Source organism: Pygocentrus nattereri, chromosome 9, assembly GCF_015220715.1.
Source record: "Pygocentrus nattereri isolate fPygNat1 chromosome 9, fPygNat1.pri, whole genome shotgun sequence".
NCBI classification, from domain to species: Eukaryota; Metazoa; Chordata; class Actinopteri; order Characiformes; family Serrasalmidae; genus Pygocentrus; species Pygocentrus nattereri.
This window is the reverse complement of record NC_051219.1, coordinates 1200033-1217410: the sequence shown is the minus strand read 5'-3', so window position 1 is coordinate 1217410 and position 17378 is coordinate 1200033. Positions and strand designations below refer to the sequence as shown.

Genomic DNA, 17378 nt, shown 5'->3' with positions numbered 1-17378 from the left:
TCAACCGATATTCAATTGAATACACTACAAAGACAAGATATTTAATGTTCAAATGGATAAACTTTGTATTTTGCAAATATTCACTCATTTTGAACACGGTAAGGTCTATGCAGGGGTACTGGAGAAGAGAGTCTGACCGATAGTTGAATCTCAACTACAACAGGAACAATGCGGGTTTCGCCCAGGTCGTGGAACACTGGACCACCTTTTTATTCTCACCAGGGTCCTGGAGGGTGTGTGGGAGTTCGCCCAACCAGAGAAGGCATTTGACCACATCCCTCGGGGGATCCTGTGGGGAGTGCTCCGGGAGTACGGGGTGAGGGGCTCGTTGTTACAGGCCATTCAGTCCCTGTACAAATGGAGCAGTTCGTAAAGCCGGCAGTAAGTCGGATTGGTTTCCAGTCAGGGTTGGACTCAGCGACGGCTGTCCATTGTCACCAATTCTGTTCATAACTTTTATGGACAGAATTTCTCAGAACAGCCAAGCGGTGGAGGGTGTCCAGTATGGTGGCCTCAGGATTTCACATCTGCTTTTTGTGGATGATGTGGTCCTGTTGGCGTCATCAGGCTGGGACCTCCAGCTCTCTCTGGACCAGTTTGCAGCCTAACAAGGACTGGGCAGTTCTCTATTATTTTTTGTTTTTGTTTTTTTTTTTTTCCTTTTCTTTTGCTTTGTATGTGCTTGCATCCATTTCAATGTAAAGGAAAAATACAGAATTACTCTATAGTCATACATTTACAAATGCATTCTAAAAGACCAAGTAGATAAATGTTATTTTTAATGTAAAAGTATTGTTAGTAAATGTTAATGTTCTTATTTTATTGTAAGTTCAAGGATGTATATTGTGAAAATATATATGTATGTAGAAAGTTTACAGAAATGTTCCATGTTCTTATAGGACAATTCCAGAACTCTTTTGTCTATCTAGAAAATGTACAAAAAATTGTTCTATTTCTATACAGAATATTTACAGAAATGTTATTTAATAGCCAGATTAGGGTTATATACTGAAGATCTTTATGGGGAGAAAGTGCAGTGACACTGTGAGCATAAATAAGGAAATATTTAGTAATTACAGATAAATTCCAGAACTGTTCTCTCTCTATGAAGAGTCTTTACATATTCTGTTTTCATATTAAAATAATGTAAATGTCTTTAAAGTTGTGGTATATTTAAGAATTACTGAATATTTGTAACATTGTAGAAAATTGTAATTTTGACTCAGAATCACATAAATCTGACTCAATTATGCAACTTATCCCACATTTGTAATTTTAACTAAAATTACAGAATTTTAATTCAAAATTCTGTAATTGTAATAAGCTTGCATTAAGATCTTGGTTATGAAGGCAAGTGATGTTAATGTTTAAATGATTCAGAGTTTACTCCACATAGGCTGTTCCAACACGATCAACAATTTGCATCTCAAACAAATCTGTTTACAATAAACTGGCCAAACAAATCCACCTGAATCAAACATCTGTACAGTGTTTATTTCTGGGTAATTGGCTGAAAGATTTTCATGACATTGGGGGTATAGTTAACTTTAAAAATAAAGTAGCCCACATACAACAGCTTACAAGTAAATATTTGAAAAAAATGTACTAAAAGGTTTATAAACAGTTAAATTGTTTTCAGTTAGTGGCATTGATAAGTAAATGATGGAGAAGACGTATCAGCCAGAAACTCATTCACTGCACAAGGGTGATCGAAATCTGAGGTTGACCCATGGTCAGGAAATTAGAGCCTTTAAGATTCTGAAGTGTCCATTTACAACTTGTTACATGTATAAGCAATGTTTTCCCGTGTGGCCAACTGTGAGGGGCTAGCCATGCTTTTCTGCTTACCCACATTCAGAACCTGAAGTATTAAGAATCAGACTGACATTTGCTTTTTTTCCACATCCCTTTTGGAATTCCCTTTTGTGGCCTATTGTGTTTGTAAGAAGGGCTGTTTGCATTCAAGAAATGTCTGTATTCCATCAGCTGAAACTAGTTGATGAGCCTTAGGATGACCTTTACGTTTTCGTAGTAATTCACATGTTCATTCTGCTCCTTAACTAGTATGCCAGGCTTATTACACTTTAAGGCTTATTTAATAAAACTTTGGCCATGTAAGGGGTTAATTCCCTGCAGCATCTCCTAATCACCCTACAGAGAGCATGTGGCACTATACTGTACTGAGGAAATTTGTGCACTGAGTCTGTATTACAGCAGGAGTGGATGAAAGGCTGAAGGCTATGATTGATAGAGAGGCAGATCAGTCTACAGTCCCCAAGAAAAAAATGAGTGATTACTAAACTTCCTCCTCTGACACTAAACCAGTCTGAACATGTTTAGCTGTAAGTGCAACTCAGCAGCTCCACTTTGGGGAAAGAGGAACACAAACAGTGTTCTTTGTTGGGGCTTGAACTTCTCAGCACTTTTGGTGAAGAGAGGATTGAAAACAGAGGTAAATACTGAAGTACCATAATTTACTCACTGGCTGATGATCAAAGACTTCTCCGTTAGAAGATGGAAACTTCCAATGCAGCTCAGACCAACATGACAGCTCAGACAGGAGGAAACATCTCTGCTCCTGTTCTCCATGGAAATAATATTAAAGGTTCAGTGAATGTAACCATAATACATGGAGGTAAGAACCTGTGTGTTTAATAATGGATCTGTTTTCGGAGTGTTTAGTTATACAACCCCAATTCCAGTGAAGTTGGGACTTTGTGTAAAACAAATAAAAACAGAATACGATGATCTGCAAATCCTTTTCAACCGATATTCAATTGAATACACTACAAAGACGAGATATTTAATGTTCAAACGGATAAACTTTGTTTTTTGCAAAGAAGTTGGGACAGGGGCGTGTTTCCCACTGTGTTACATCTCCTTTCCTTTTAACACTCAATAAGCATTTGGGAACTGAGGACACTGATTGTTGAAGCTTTGTAGGTGGAATTTTTTCCCATTCCTGCTTGATGTCCAGCTTCAGTTGCTCAGCAGTCCGGGGTCCCGGTGTCGTATTTTGAGCTTCATAATGCGCCACACATTTTCAATGGGAGACGGTCTGGACTGCAGGCAGGCCAGTCTAGTACCTGCACTCTTTTACTACGAAGCCACGCTGTTGTAACACGTGCAGAATGTGGCTCGGCATCGTCTTGCTGAAATAAGCAGGTCGTCCCTGAAAAAGACGCTGCTTGGATGGCAGCAGATGTTACTCCAAAACCTGTATGTACCTTTCAGCATTAATGGGGCCTTCACAGATGTGCAAGTTACCCCTGCCATGGGCACTAACACCCCCCCCCACCATCAGAGATGCTGGCTTTTGAACTTTGTGCTGAAAGAATCCGGACAGTCCTTTTCCTCTTTGGCCCGGAGGACACGACGTCCATGATTTCCAGAAACAGTGTGAAATGTGGACGCGTCAGACCACAGGACACTTTTCCACTCTGCGTCAGTCCATCTCAGATGAGCTCGGCCCAGAGAAGCCGGCGGCGTTTCTGGGTGGTGTTGATATGTGGCTTCGTTTTGCATGGCAGAGTTTTAACTTGCACTTGTAGATGGAGCGACGAACTGAGTTCACTGACAGTGGTTTTCCGAGGTGTTCCTGAGCCCATGTGGGAATATCCATTACAGAATGATGTGGGTTTTTAATGCAGAGCCCCCTGAGGGATCGAAGGTCACGGGCATTCAGTGTTGGTTTTCTGCCTCGCCGCTTACCTGCAGAGATTTCTCCAGATTCTCTGAATCTTTTGATGATATTATGGACTGTAGATGATGAAATCCCTAAATTCCTTGCAGTTGCATGTTGAGAAACGTTGTTCTTAAACTGTTGGACTATTTGCTCAAGCAGTTGTTCACTAAGTGGTGAACCTCGCCCGTCCTTGCTTGTGAACGACTGAGCCTTTCAGGGATGCTCCCTTTATACCCAATCATGACACTCACCTGTTTCCAGTTAACCTGTTCACCTGTGGAATTTTCCAAACAGGTGTTTTTACAGCATTCCTCAACTTTCCCAGTCTTTTGTTGCCCCTGTCCCAACTTCTTTGGAACGTGTTGCAGGCATCAAATCCAAATGAGTTAATATTTGCAAAAAACAATAAAGTTTATCCGTTTGAACATTAAATATCTCGTCTTTGTAGTGTATTCAGTTGAATATCGGTTGAAAAGGATTTGCAAATCATCGTATTCTGTTTTTATTTATGTTTTACACAACGTCCCAACTTCATTGGAATTGGGGTTGTATATAAGCTGTACACTGTACAGGGATGGTGATATATGTATCAATTAATTAATAAACCAACCATTACTGTCCTCTGCCTCTTCATCCACCTCGCTAGCTTTGTATCTTCATTTCTCTCTTAGTATCAGTTTTATATCATATGCAGTTTTAAGTAGCTTTGATAAGTTTTGATTCTTCCAGTTATCTCTCCTCAGGTCACGAAGCTTCCAGTTCCAGCACCAGAATGGTTCAGGCTGGCGGTTCTCCTGGTTCTACTCCGCTCCGTCAAGGTAATTCCTGGAATAAAACTTGGGAATTTGATCCTATATTGTTCTACAGTTTTATTTGTTTGCAAGTGTGGGACAGTGTGCCAAGTAATGTTGGAGGAAGGTTGTCAAGAAACAAAAAGGAAGATACGGAGCAAAGAGTTGAGACAGCATGATGTACCACAGTTGCATTACTGGAGCATGGCAGTAACGTTGAATAGAATTTCTAGGGGCATTCAGTGAATACCTCAGTGCTCAGACTCAAAAGAGATAGATCATGTCTGTTTGAAGCCAGAACTCTTTGCATTGCCTACTTCCAATGGTAAAATTGGAAGTAGGCAGACTTCCAGACTGATTAGAATCTATAATCTGTTTACTCCAAAACACAAACCAGAATCAGTGTAAAAAAACTGTCCAAAAAGGTCAAAACACTAGAAAAGTTCAAAAGCACCAAAGGGAGATCCAGAAGCAGTCAGAGTACAGAAAAACAGTCAAGGCAATCCAAAACCATCACCAGTGAGGAAGCAAGGCTTGGTGTGCAGGTAAACTGACACCACTTCGCACTGAGCCAATGTATTGAAGGTCCTTAACTAGGCAGGTGAAATAAGCTGCAGGTGAGGGGTCAGGGTGCAACGAGGGAGTATGTCAGTATTCATGTGAGCTGGTGGCGAGGACGGGTATTACACCTGACAACCTAACAATGTCAGCAGAGAATACATGTGATTGAAAAGTCTAGCTATCATTAAAAGACATTTTACTGAAACTGATAATTGATCATTTCTGAAAGAATATATTTAAAATTTAAAGAATACAGTGTTAACAAGAATCCAGTCATCATCCCTCTTGTTTGGTTGCTGACTACATTTTTGATAACACTTTACAATACTGTTTTGTAGTTAGTAAGTAACTAATCAGGAACTAAGCAGGGGCAAATGAATAATAATAATAATAATAATAATAATAATAATAATAATATTTACGTGGCACAATTCATGCATTAAATGCAGCTCAAAGTACTTTACAGTTAAAGCAAAAGAGAATTAAAACACAGAGAAACGTAAATGACGGAGTAGGAAGTAAGATGATTAAAATTGAACAATTAAAATAAGAATCTAAAGACTATACTATATAAAGTGAAACACATAGTAACTCTATTAATGAAGTAAGGGATTATGATCAGGAACAGTATTATAAAGTGAAACACATGGTAACTCATCACGTGGACTCACAGATTTCACTAAAGATTTCCACTCAGCCAATTATTTTTCAAGTGAATGGATTTGTTTCCTACCTGAAACGGAATAAACAGCAGTGTCGTCATATGTCTGGCACTGTGCTCATGCTTGGTTAATTTTATTTCATAAGACAAACAAAACATTGAGTTAAAATTCACCTCCATAGGCTGGAAACAAACAAAGCATTCCTCGGCATCAATGCCACCTCGCTCAGTACTTAAACTCTTACTAGAGAAAATCACCCGGTGAACTGCCCGTTTTACTCATGGTAGGAAAACCAAAGAACCAAAGAGACACAGCTCTCTCTGTTTGATCATCTTTAACAGCTTATGCAGGTAAAACAAGCCTAATGTTCACCACAAGGCTGAAGTTGACTTCTTTGCCAGCTTTGTTTTGTAATTTGCTGTTCCACCTTAAATGGTGCAGATGGTGCCAGAATGTAACTGCTACACCATTTAAGATGGAATGGAAAATTTGAATAATCAACTTCAGCTTTGCACATTTACTATCATTTTGCTGTTTGTCAACTTTGTTGGTTTCTTTTGTCATCAAAATTCATGTTTTTAGTTGGCTCAGCTAGTTTTAGTGTTGATCTAGTTTTCATGTTAATCCCACGTGTCCAGTTTGCCCAAAAATCATCAAAAATTCTTCCAACATAAACTATACTTAAATTACGTTCAGTACTCCTTCTAAATGATGTTCATGTGTAGTGCTCTACTCTTGTGCCTTATTGTGGATGTTACTGTAAATGGCTCTGTAATGAACATTTATGAAAAGGGTTCTAATAAGCACCCAAAAAGGACATATATTTAAACATGTCATTTATTATATATAAACATATTTTTAAAAATTAACAGTTAAATGGAATTTTATTGTGAAGTTGGGACTTCATAATACTTTGTATTCATAAACATGATGTATTAAAATTACATATAATACATAAATAAATGAGGTCATTTTCAGTACATTAATATTACTCACAAAATCATTCATTTAAACATATTCATTAAAGGATACAGAAGAATATCATTATTATTATATTCTTAAACTGTTCTTTTAGTGCAGTATGTTCATATAATATTGAAACCTAATCATTTCTACATAATGCCAATGACAAAATAGATTTTTGTTGCAGTCAATATCTGCCATCAGAAATGATCACAATGTGTAGAAAAAAAAATCTAACTAATGAAGATATTTAATAGACTAAATGAGTATCAGTCAATTGGTTTGAATGAGATATACATTGAGTACGACTTGCAACAAAAGCATATTTATTTATTTTTTGTCTGTCTGCTTTTCAGATTTAGTCACTGTATATAAACAAAAATTACAGAAGAAATTTCGCAGCATTAATGAAGGAATCTCACAGCATGGAAAGTCGAGGCTTCTGAATGAGATCTACACAGAGCTGTACATCACAGAGGGAGGGAGTGGAGAGGTTAATGATGAACATGAGGTCAGACAGATTGAGACAGCATCCAGGAGACCAGCAACAGAGGAGAAACCCATCAAATGCCGTGACCTCTTTAAAGACAGACCCATCAGAACTGTGCTGACTAAAGGAGTCGCTGGAATTGGAAAAACAGTCTCTGTGCAGAAGTTCATACTGGACTGGGCTGAAGGAAAAGCCAACCAGGACATCCTCTTCATATTTCCACTTCCTTTAAGAGAATTGAATTTGATAAAGAAAAATCTCAGTCTGATGCAACTTCATCACATATGTTCAGAAGCAAAAGATTTGCCATTATTAGAAAGTGATGCCCACAGAGTCTTGTTCATCCTTGATGGTCTGGACGAGTGTCGCCTTCCTCTAGATTTCCAGAACAATGAGAGCCTGTGGGAGGTAACAGATTCAGCCTCAGTGGATGTGCTGCTGACAAACCTCATCAAGGGGAACCTGCTTCCCTCGACTCTCCTCTGGATAACCTCTCGACCAGCAGCAGCCAATCAGATCCCTCCAGAGTGTGTTGACCTGGTAACAGAGGTACGAGGGTTCAGTGACCCTCAGAAAGAGGAGTACTTCAGGAAGAGAATCAGTGACCAGAGCCTGGCCAATAAAATCATCTCACACATGAAGTCCTCAAGAAGCCTCTACATCATGTGCCACATCCCAGTCTTCTGCTGGATTGCAGCCACTGTTCTAGAGAGAGTGTTGGGTGGAGCAGAGATTGGAGAGTTCCCCAAGACTTTGACTCAGATGTTCACCCACTTCCTGATCTTTCAGATTAAACACAAGGACCAAAAGTACCATGGGAAATGTGACCCTGATCTTCAGCAGACCAGAGAGATGATTCTGGCACTGGGAAAACTGGCTTTCCAACAGCTGGAAAAGGGCAATCTGATCTTCTATGAGGAAGACCTGAGAGAGTGTGGCATTGATGTCAGTGAAATTTCAGTGTACTCAGGAGTTTGTACCCAGATCTTCAGAGAGGAGTTTGGGCTGCACCTGGGGAAGGTGTTCAGCTTTGTCCACCTGAGTGTTCAGGAGTTTCTGGCTGCATTGTATGCATTTCTGTCCTTCATCAGTGGAGATGTTGCAGAACACCTAACCACTGATGTCTCTGATATTTTCAAAAAGTCAACATTGTCAGACTTCTACAAATCTGCAGTGGACAAGACCTTACCGAGTAAAAATGGACACTTGGACCTTTTCCTCCGGTTCCTTCTGGGCCTCTCACTGCAGTCCAATCAGACTCTCTTACGAGGCCTACTGACCCAGACAGGAAGCAGCTCTTATAGCAAAGAGGAAACAGTCCAGTACATCAAGGAGAAGATCAAAGAGAATCCCACTCCAGAGAAATCCATCAATCTGTTCCACTGTCTGAATGAACTGAATGACCATTCTCTAGTGCAGGAGGTCCAAACATATCTGAACAGAAGAGGCTATCGCCGTCTAGATGGTGTCAGTCTCTCTCCTGCCCAGTGGTCAGCTCTGGTGTTTGTGTTGCTGAACTCCAAAGAGGAGCTGGATATATTTGAACTGAGTAAATATTATAGATCAGATGAGTGTCTTCTGAGGCTGCTGCCAGTGATCAAAGCCTCCAGAAAAGTTGAGTGAGTATTTTCACTCATAAATGTGTTTTTCACTACTTCTTAATTTACTCTAACCTAAATCGCCTGTATGTGTGAGTCTTTATATGACATCCATTCGCTCTTACTTTATAATGGATTACCGATTAACTAATGAGGTATTTAGATAAATTCATTAATTAACCTTTTAGCACTACTTTGTAAAACTCATTTATACAATTATTTGATTGGGATATATAAAATACATTAAAAGTAAATATTTCTCATTCAGTTTACCATTTTAACAATGTTACATCATAATTTCTTACATACACCTTTGAAAAGGAACTCTTTTTATAGTGGGTCTGGTGGTATTAAAGGACTCCACACTGCATGTGTGACATAAATCTACCAATCACTAAATGTACTCTCAAGCCTTAAATCCTCACTGACCATTGAAATTACGTGGGGATGCGGCCATGCCAGAATGCATCTTGTGCATGTGATATTTACATTTGGTGATGTGTGTGGGGATGTTTGCTGTAAAAGCATTTAGATTCAGCAGTTTTCACAACTGAGTGAAATTATATGGCAGGTATGATTGATATGTTTCCAGATACACACTCACGCTAGCTCACAACTTTAAGTGATCATGTGGTTTGTGTGCAGTGTTAAATGTTATTAAATAAGGAATTAAAATGTTCAACCAATCTAGCTGGACAATAAAATAGAGCCAATGTCTAGTCTGTTAAACAAACAAATGACAACTGTAAGACAAACTGTCCTGTTTTGAGAGGTCAGTGGTATAACTGAACTAAACTGTCTATACAGAAACACAAAATGCCAAAACGAGCATCAGGCTGAACAATTTGCTTTACAGTGACATGGTTAAATGGGCTACTTGTAAGCTTCTGTAAATGGTAAGAGTTTGAGAATTTTGTTGTACAAGTGGATTTTAAACTAAGGACTGCATATTCAAATCACCTGAACAATGTGGTAGTCCAATCCATTAACCTAGAGTAGTCTTTTCTCTCCTTCTGGGAAGGGTGGTAGTTTCAACTGTCAACCTGGATATATTAATAACAATAATTAATCGTATATGTAAAGAACCACGGAAATTTCAACTGTGTATTCAAATGGCAATTGAAGGACAATATATAGGACTGCCTGTTAATAGTCAAAAGTAAACATGCAGTTCATTGTTTGCAGACACACGCCATATGGAGGTCATATAAAACCTACAGTAAAGACAGGAAATATAGCAAGAAGTTGCCAAACTGCTATGTTGGCTAGCTAGCTTCAGCTTATTCAAACAAGTTAAATGCCATTTCCATTAATTGTGGCATCATTGTAAAAATATAACAATTATTAATACATGTAATAAAAGGAATGATGTACACTTCTGGAAATGTACTATAGATTAGAACAGATTGCTAAGAAATAGCTCGTGTTTGTCTTCCTGACTTGAGAATGCATTTTCTGGGCTTTGTGATGAATTTGAGAGTCACCCTTGCACTATGGAACCCCTTCTGCATCCAGACTGCCATGGCTTTGCATTATTAAAGTACAAACAAATACTGAGACCCTTATTTCAACTAGTCTTTATACTAAAGAAAGCTATTGTGAAACATGAATGCACTACGTATAGGGCCTTGTATTTCTTTCACAGTTTTTGTATATAATGTTAATGTTCAAGCTGTGTATTTGTGATTTTAATATTCTACTGTATCATTGTTTTTCTCCCAGTCTGTTTGACTGTAATCTCACAGATGAATGCTGCACAGCTCTGTTCTCAGCTCTCAGCTCAAAATCCTCAAGTATAACAGAACTGAACCTGAGCAAGAATAAACTGCTGCAGGATAAAGGAGTGGAGCTGCTCTCTGCTGGACTGAAGAGTCCACACTGTAAACTGGAAACACTGAAGTCAGTTCATTACCTTGTCACTGTGGAAGTTTACATGCACATAAACAACAGCTTTTTCCACAAATAAGACACTAACAATATGTACAGTATTTCTATTTATTGTGCATTACTATGCAGCCTAATTTCTGCTTATCAAAATTGCATATAAGAAACACAAATTTACTGTCCAGAATGATGTTTGGACTACCATGCATTGTATTCAAGACATCATCATACAATGACAAAACAAAACAAAAAGTAAAGTCTGACAATATATATTAAGGTATGCTAATGTCAGTCAAGTTTGAATATTTGATTCTCATAATATGTCATTGTCCTGATGTATCATAATTTCTCTCCCAGGTTGTGTTACTGTGATCTCACAGAGAAAAGCTGTGCAATTCTGTCCTCAGCTCTCAGCTCAAACTCCTCAAATCTGAGAGAATTGTATCTAAGTTACAATGAACTGCTCCAGGATTCAGGAGTGAAGCTGCTCTCTGTTGGACTGGAAAATCCACACTGTAAACTGAAGATACTGGCGTAAGATCATCAATTTATCACTGTGTATGTCTTTGTGTGTTTTGGATAACTGAGGATTTTTTTCTTCTTCCTGCAGGCTGTGTTACTGCAGTATTACAGGTGAAGGCTTTGCTGCTCTGGTTTCAGCTCTAAAATCAAACTCCTCCTCTCACCTGACAGAGCTGAACTTGACCCACAATAAACCAGGAGAGTCAGGAGTGAAGCTGCTCTCTGATCTACTGAAAGATCCACACTGTAAACTGGAGAAACTACAGTGAGTTACTGACTTACGGTCCATTTACAGACACACAAACAAAACCATGGATACTCACACAAGGACAGTTAAGAACATCTGAAATTGCGTTTAATTCTCTTATCCACACTATCACATCTCTCATGTACTAATCTGTGTATATGTCACAATTTGATAGGGTCTGTGAGAGTGTGTGTTTCAAGTTTGGTGCCTTATAAGATCATCTTTTAATGTCCAAACAGCCATTTAGTTTTTATTAAATCATAAAAAATTGTGGTCTACCTCGTTTTATATGTTAAGAATGTTTTTTGTCTAACTTAATTATTATTTGCATTCCTCTTTTGGAAATTGCTGTTTTAATATTTTTCTTTGATTTCCTTACATTTTCTTATTCAAGTAGATTTTTTTACAGCTAATTTTCTCAGAGCTTCTGAAAAATGTTATATAAGTTATACAAGTTATATAAACCATTATAACAAAAGGGGAAAAGGCTGCACTTTAGTACAGTGGAAAATGCATCTCATTTCTAATATTTTTGTCAGAAAAGAACATTAGTAGATGTTTAAATAGAGTATATAAACAGTTGATTTTGTGTGTGTGTGTGATGTCAGTGTTCTGATTTATTATCCTTTCTCTCCCAGACTGTGTAATTGTAATCTCACAGAGAAAAGCTGTGCAGCTCTTTCCTCAGTTCTTGGCTCAAACTCCTCAAGTCTGAGAGAGCTGGACCTCAGTTACAATAAACTGCAGGATTCAGGAGTGGAGCTGCTCTCTGCTGGACTGAAGAATCCACAGTGTAAACTGGAGAAACTGGAGTAAGACCATCACCATCACTTTTTCACTGTGTGTGTGTGTGGATGTGTGGGCGAGTGGGTGGGTGTGTGAGCATGTTGAGCTTTAAGCATCAAGAGTTTCTCCTTTTGTGCAGGCTGTCCAACTGCAGTATTACAGAGGGTGGATGTGCTGCTCTGGCTTCAGCTTTACAATCAAATCCCACTCATCTGAGAGAACTGAACCTGAACTCCAATATACTTGGAAAGTCAGGAGTGAAGATGTTCTCTGACCTACTGAAGGATCCACTCTGTAAACTGGAGACACTACAGTGAGTCTTTTTTAGACACAGTTTTCTGATTGTTTAACAAATAAAACAGAACCTATTTATACAGTCCTGTCTCCAGAAGATGTGAGACGCTGTGCAAAATGTAGATACAAATAGCATGCTGTGATATGAAATCATTTAAAACACTATGTTTTCCTGAAAATAGAACAAATACAAAATATAAAATAATGAAACATTGTATTGTTTTTTGAAAAAATGTATATGTCTATTTTGAATTTGATGCCAGTAACATGTTCTAAAAAAGTTGGGACAGGGGTGTGTTTATCACTGTGCATTCCATTGTCTTTTACCAACATTCGGTAACTAAGCAGACCACTTCCCAAACTGTAGTTTTAAAGTTGAGATGTTTTTCCCTTCTTGCTTGATACAAGATTTCAGCTGCCAAACAGTTTGGGGTCTCCTTTATCATATTCTTCATTTCATAATGCAGCAAATGTTTTTAATGGTGACAGATTAGGACTGCCAGTCTGGAGGCCAGTTTAGCATCCCAAGTCTTTTACTAGCATCATGTTATTGTAATACATACAGAATGTAGCATGGCACTCCGTAACATGGTGTTACTCTATGGTGGGGAGACGAACCCAAGTGCAGAACTGAAACCCAGCAAAAATATAAAAGTAGAGATAGATGGGGCAATGGAGTGTGTGCTAGATGTAGAAAAATAGGGCTTCCCTGAGCGGGTTTGAACCACCACTGTACTGATCAGCAGTCTGTGATGTTACTGCTGCGCCACCAGAATGCAGAAGCTACCTTGGGTGAAGCCCTTCAAGGAAGGGAGAACAAAAAAAGGCAGGAACAAAGAACGAAGGCGAGCAGCATGCTCAAAGGCTGAGTTAGGAAAAAGATAACATTACATTATGTTACATTTAGCAGATGCTTTTATCCAAAGCGACTTATAAATAATGTGGTACATAGAACAAAGTCAGGCCTTAAAGGAGGCCAAAGGGTAATAGCGGGGTAGAGAAGGGAAGGAGGGCAAGAAGGAGGTTGGTAGTGGTTAGATTTGCAAGAGGCGATTAGAATAAGTGCTCCCTGAAGAGCTCTGTCTTCAGGAGTTTCTTAAAAATAGCGAGGGACGCCCCTGCTCTGACAGTGGAAGGTAGCTTGTTCCACCATTGGGGAATCAAGTATGAGAACAGTCTTGATTGCTTTGTGTGAATATTTGGCAAAGCTAAGTGACATTCATTGGAGGATCGCAACAGCTGGGCGGTGCTGTAAGCCTTTAGGAGGCAATCGTAAGATTTTTAAATTTGATACGAGCAGCAACCGATAACCAGTGGAGCTCAATGAGCAGTGGGGTGACATGCGCCCGTTTTGGTTGGTTAAAGACCAGACGCGCTGCAGCGTTCTGAACCATCTTCAGTGGTTTTACAACACAGGCCGGGAGGCCCGTCAGTTTGGCATTGCAGTAGTCAAGGCGTGAGATGACCACTGCTTGTACCAAGAGTTGGGTGGCTCGTTGTGTTAGAAACGGCCGTATCTGTCTGATGTTGTACAGCGCAAAGCGGCAGGACCGAGCCACCGAGGCAACATGGTGCGTAAAGGAGAGTTGGTCATCTACCATAACCCCCAGGTTCCTAGCAACCTTTGTCAGGGAGAGTGAGAGTGAGTCGATGGTTATGGTGAAGTTGTGTTGAATGGATTGTTTAGTTGGTATAACCAGAAGTTCAGACTTGGACAGGTTTAGTTGAAGGTGGTGTTCCTTCATCCATGCGGATATGTCCGAGAGGCACTGCGATATCCGCACAGAGATCGACGGGTCATCGGGCGGGAATGACAGATAGAGCTGGGTGTCGTCAACATAGCAATAGTACGAGAAGCCATGTGAGCGGATAACCCGGCCTAGAAAGGTGGTGTAAATAGAAAAGAGAAGGGGTCCCAGTACCGATCCCTGGGGAACCCCAGTGGATAGCGAGTGGGCTGAGAAGAGCTCTCCATGCCACGATACCTTGAATGAGCGCCCAGTGAGGTACGATCTAAACCATAGTAGCGCATTGTCTGAGATACCCATGTTTGATAGAGTAGATAGGAGAAATTCATGATTGTGTCAAAAGCAGCTGAGAGGTCCAGCAGAATGAGTACTGAGGACTGTCCTGCAGCTCTGGCAGATTTTAGGGCCTCAATCACAGATAAAAGAGCCGTTTCAGTGGAGTGCCCTTTTTAAAAACCTAATTGATTTGGGTCCAGGAGGTCATTCTGGGAGAGGAAACCAGAGACCTGACTGTAGACTGCACTTTCTATAGTTTTGGAAAGAAAGGGTAGTAGTGAGACTGGCCTGTAGTTATCAACCTGGGCAGGGTTGCAGGAAGGCTTTTTAAGCAATGGTGTGACTTGGGCTTGTTTAAAGACAGTTGGAAACACACCAGTAGTTATGGAGGCATTGATGGTGTGTGTGATAGCTGGGATGATAGCAGGTGCAATGGTTTGTAGTAGGTTGGTAGGAATCGGATCAAGTGGACATGTAGTAGGACGGCTACATGTTACAAGAGTCAGTGCCTCGCTCTCAGTGAGAGGAGTAAACGAGGAGAAGATGGCACCTTTGGTCGAGGGATACAGAGGAGCAGAGCATGTGGTAGGACCGCTACACGTTGCATCAGTGAACTGGCTGCTTATGGCCGCCACTTTTCCAGTGAAAAAAGAGGCAAGGGCTTCGGCTGTAAGGCAGGTAGCCGGAGGTGGAGGTGGAGGATTGAGCAACATATTAAACATTGCAAATAGTTTCCGGGAGTCAGTGAGAGATTTGATTTTGCTGTGATAGAATTCAGCTTTTGCAGTAGTGAGGCAGGTTGAGAACGAAGCCAGGAGCATTTGGTAGTTCTTTAGGTCTGCATGTATACGTTTTTCCCGCCATTTTCTTTCAGCAGCCCGGAGCCTGGAGCGCAGTTCCCTGACTGTATCATTTTTAAGCCATGGCTGTGGTTTATTTGAGCGCATGACTCTAGTAGTTAGGGGACAGAGGTCGTCCAGACATGAGCTTAGCGTTGAGCAGAGTGCATCAGTGGCATCATTTACATTGAGTGATGAAAATGAGCCTGGTGGAGGCAAATTATCAGTGACCAGTGAGGAGTACTGGTCGGCCCGAGAGGTCTCTAAGATTGCGGCGGAACGAGACCATAGTTGGAGCAGCTTTTGGTTTTTTCTCAATACACACATTGAGTTGTATGAAATAGTGATCCGAGAGGTGCAGAGGAGTGACAGTTAGTGAGTCAGTGTCACAGTTGCGAGTAAAAATTAAATCCAGATTTTTACCAGCTTTATGAGTCGGAGGGCTTGGAACCTGCTCCAGATCGAAAGAGTGCATGAGGGATATGAAGTCTGTGGAGCACGGACTGTCAAGGTGGATGTTCATATCACCTAGAATAAGCATGGGACAGTCTTGATCTGGGATAGAAGAAAGCAGCATATCAAGTTCATTTGTAAACTCGCCCATTTGCCCAGGAGGACGATAGATGACAATAATGCCAAGTTTAGCTGGAGTATTAACCAGCATGGCATGATACTCAAAAGAGGTGTACGTATTTGTTGGTAGCAGTGGCGTGTGTTTCAAGCCATTTGCAATCAATAGGCCAGTCCCACCTCCTCTTCCTGAGGGACGAGAGGTGTGAGAGAAGGAATAATTGTTTGATAGAGCCGCCGGAGTAGCAGTGTTTTCTGGTTTAATCCATGTTTCAGTCAGAGCCAGTAGCTGTAATGATAAATGATTGGCATAAGAGGCGATAAAGTCAGCTTTGTTAACGGCTGACTGGCAGTTCCACAGCCCATCTGAGAATGAGGCAGCAGTGGGCGTGGTTTGCCGTAGTCGCCTTAAGTTAGAATGATTCTGGCGCCTGTGTGTTATTTTGCGCCTTCTGTGCATACGGCAGATAACGGGGATGTGTTGGAAGCACATTTTGGGAGGCAGCAGGACTGGCAGCCTTGCCCGGTGGACTCGCGCAGGTAGAGTCGCAGGTCTTTACCCGAGTTAGGTCTTCACCCAACAGCTGACGCCTCTTTGTGGTTTTGGCACAGTTTGTTTTCTATTATTTCCTGTTCTTTTCTTGGACTAAGTACCGTACCAGTCACCCCTCTGCAAAGGTGTAACAAACACTGCCGTTTGCCACAGCTTTATGTAGGGAAGGCCACAGGTGTGTCCAGTTAGCCTAATTAGTTCCTTGCCACCATTGGCTTCTGCTGCGAGCAGGCGGTGCAGGCTAGGCACTTTGCTGCCGTCGCCCTCTGCTGGCAGCAGGCGGGGCCAGCTGGACCCTTACACATGGTGCCTTCACAGATGTACAAGTCACCCATTGCAAATGCGGGTTTTTCAACAGCTCACTGATAATAAGCTGGATGGTCACTCTCCCATTTAGCCTGGAGGAAACAATACATTTTTTTTCAAAAAAATGATAAAATTCTATTAGTTTTTTCATGTAATACATTGTCTTTGTACTATTTATTTGTTAGATTCTGTTTTTATTTGCATTTTGCATAGCATCCTTTTTTTCTGGAAATTATAAGAAAAAGACAATTATGTGATCAGCATGAGTTCCTGTCTGATGATTCTCTTCTGTTCTCTTTCTTACAGCACCTTACCACCATACACCTGATCTGTTCTCACACACGGTAATGGGGTCTGATGGTCTACCAAGTCTTGCACTGTTAGGAATTGTTTTCTATGCAACTTTAGAATTATTTTCTACTCTTGTAAATCATGTATCTTGTAAATTACAATACAAATGATCTCTGTCAGGGTCGCAGGGGGGTGCTGGAGCCTATCCCAGCAGTCATCGGGCGGAAGGCAGGATACACCGTGGACAGGTCGCCAGTCCATCGCAGGGCAGGCAGACAGACACAGACAGTCACTCACACCCAGGGGCAATTT

At 40.6% G+C, this 17378-nt stretch overlaps 1 protein-coding gene across 1 annotated transcript; it reads left to right on the top strand.

Annotated features, from left to right (window-relative positions):
- Positions 1 to 2445: 2445 nt before the first annotated feature.
- LOC108410741 (NACHT, LRR and PYD domains-containing protein 3-like) lies at positions 2446 to 17299 on the top strand. Its single transcript, XM_017681977.2, has 10 exons — positions 2446 to 2635; positions 4429 to 4503; positions 7019 to 8771; positions 10473 to 10649; positions 10992 to 11168; positions 11245 to 11421; positions 12042 to 12215; positions 12329 to 12502; positions 17082 to 17119; positions 17247 to 17299. Exons 1-9 carry the CDS (start codon positions 2515 to 2517, stop codon positions 17101 to 17103), a joined length of 2850 nt encoding a protein of 949 aa, XP_017537466.2. The 5' UTR covers positions 2446 to 2514; the 3' UTR covers positions 17104 to 17119; positions 17247 to 17299.
- The last annotated feature ends 79 nt before the right edge of the window (positions 17300 to 17378 follow it).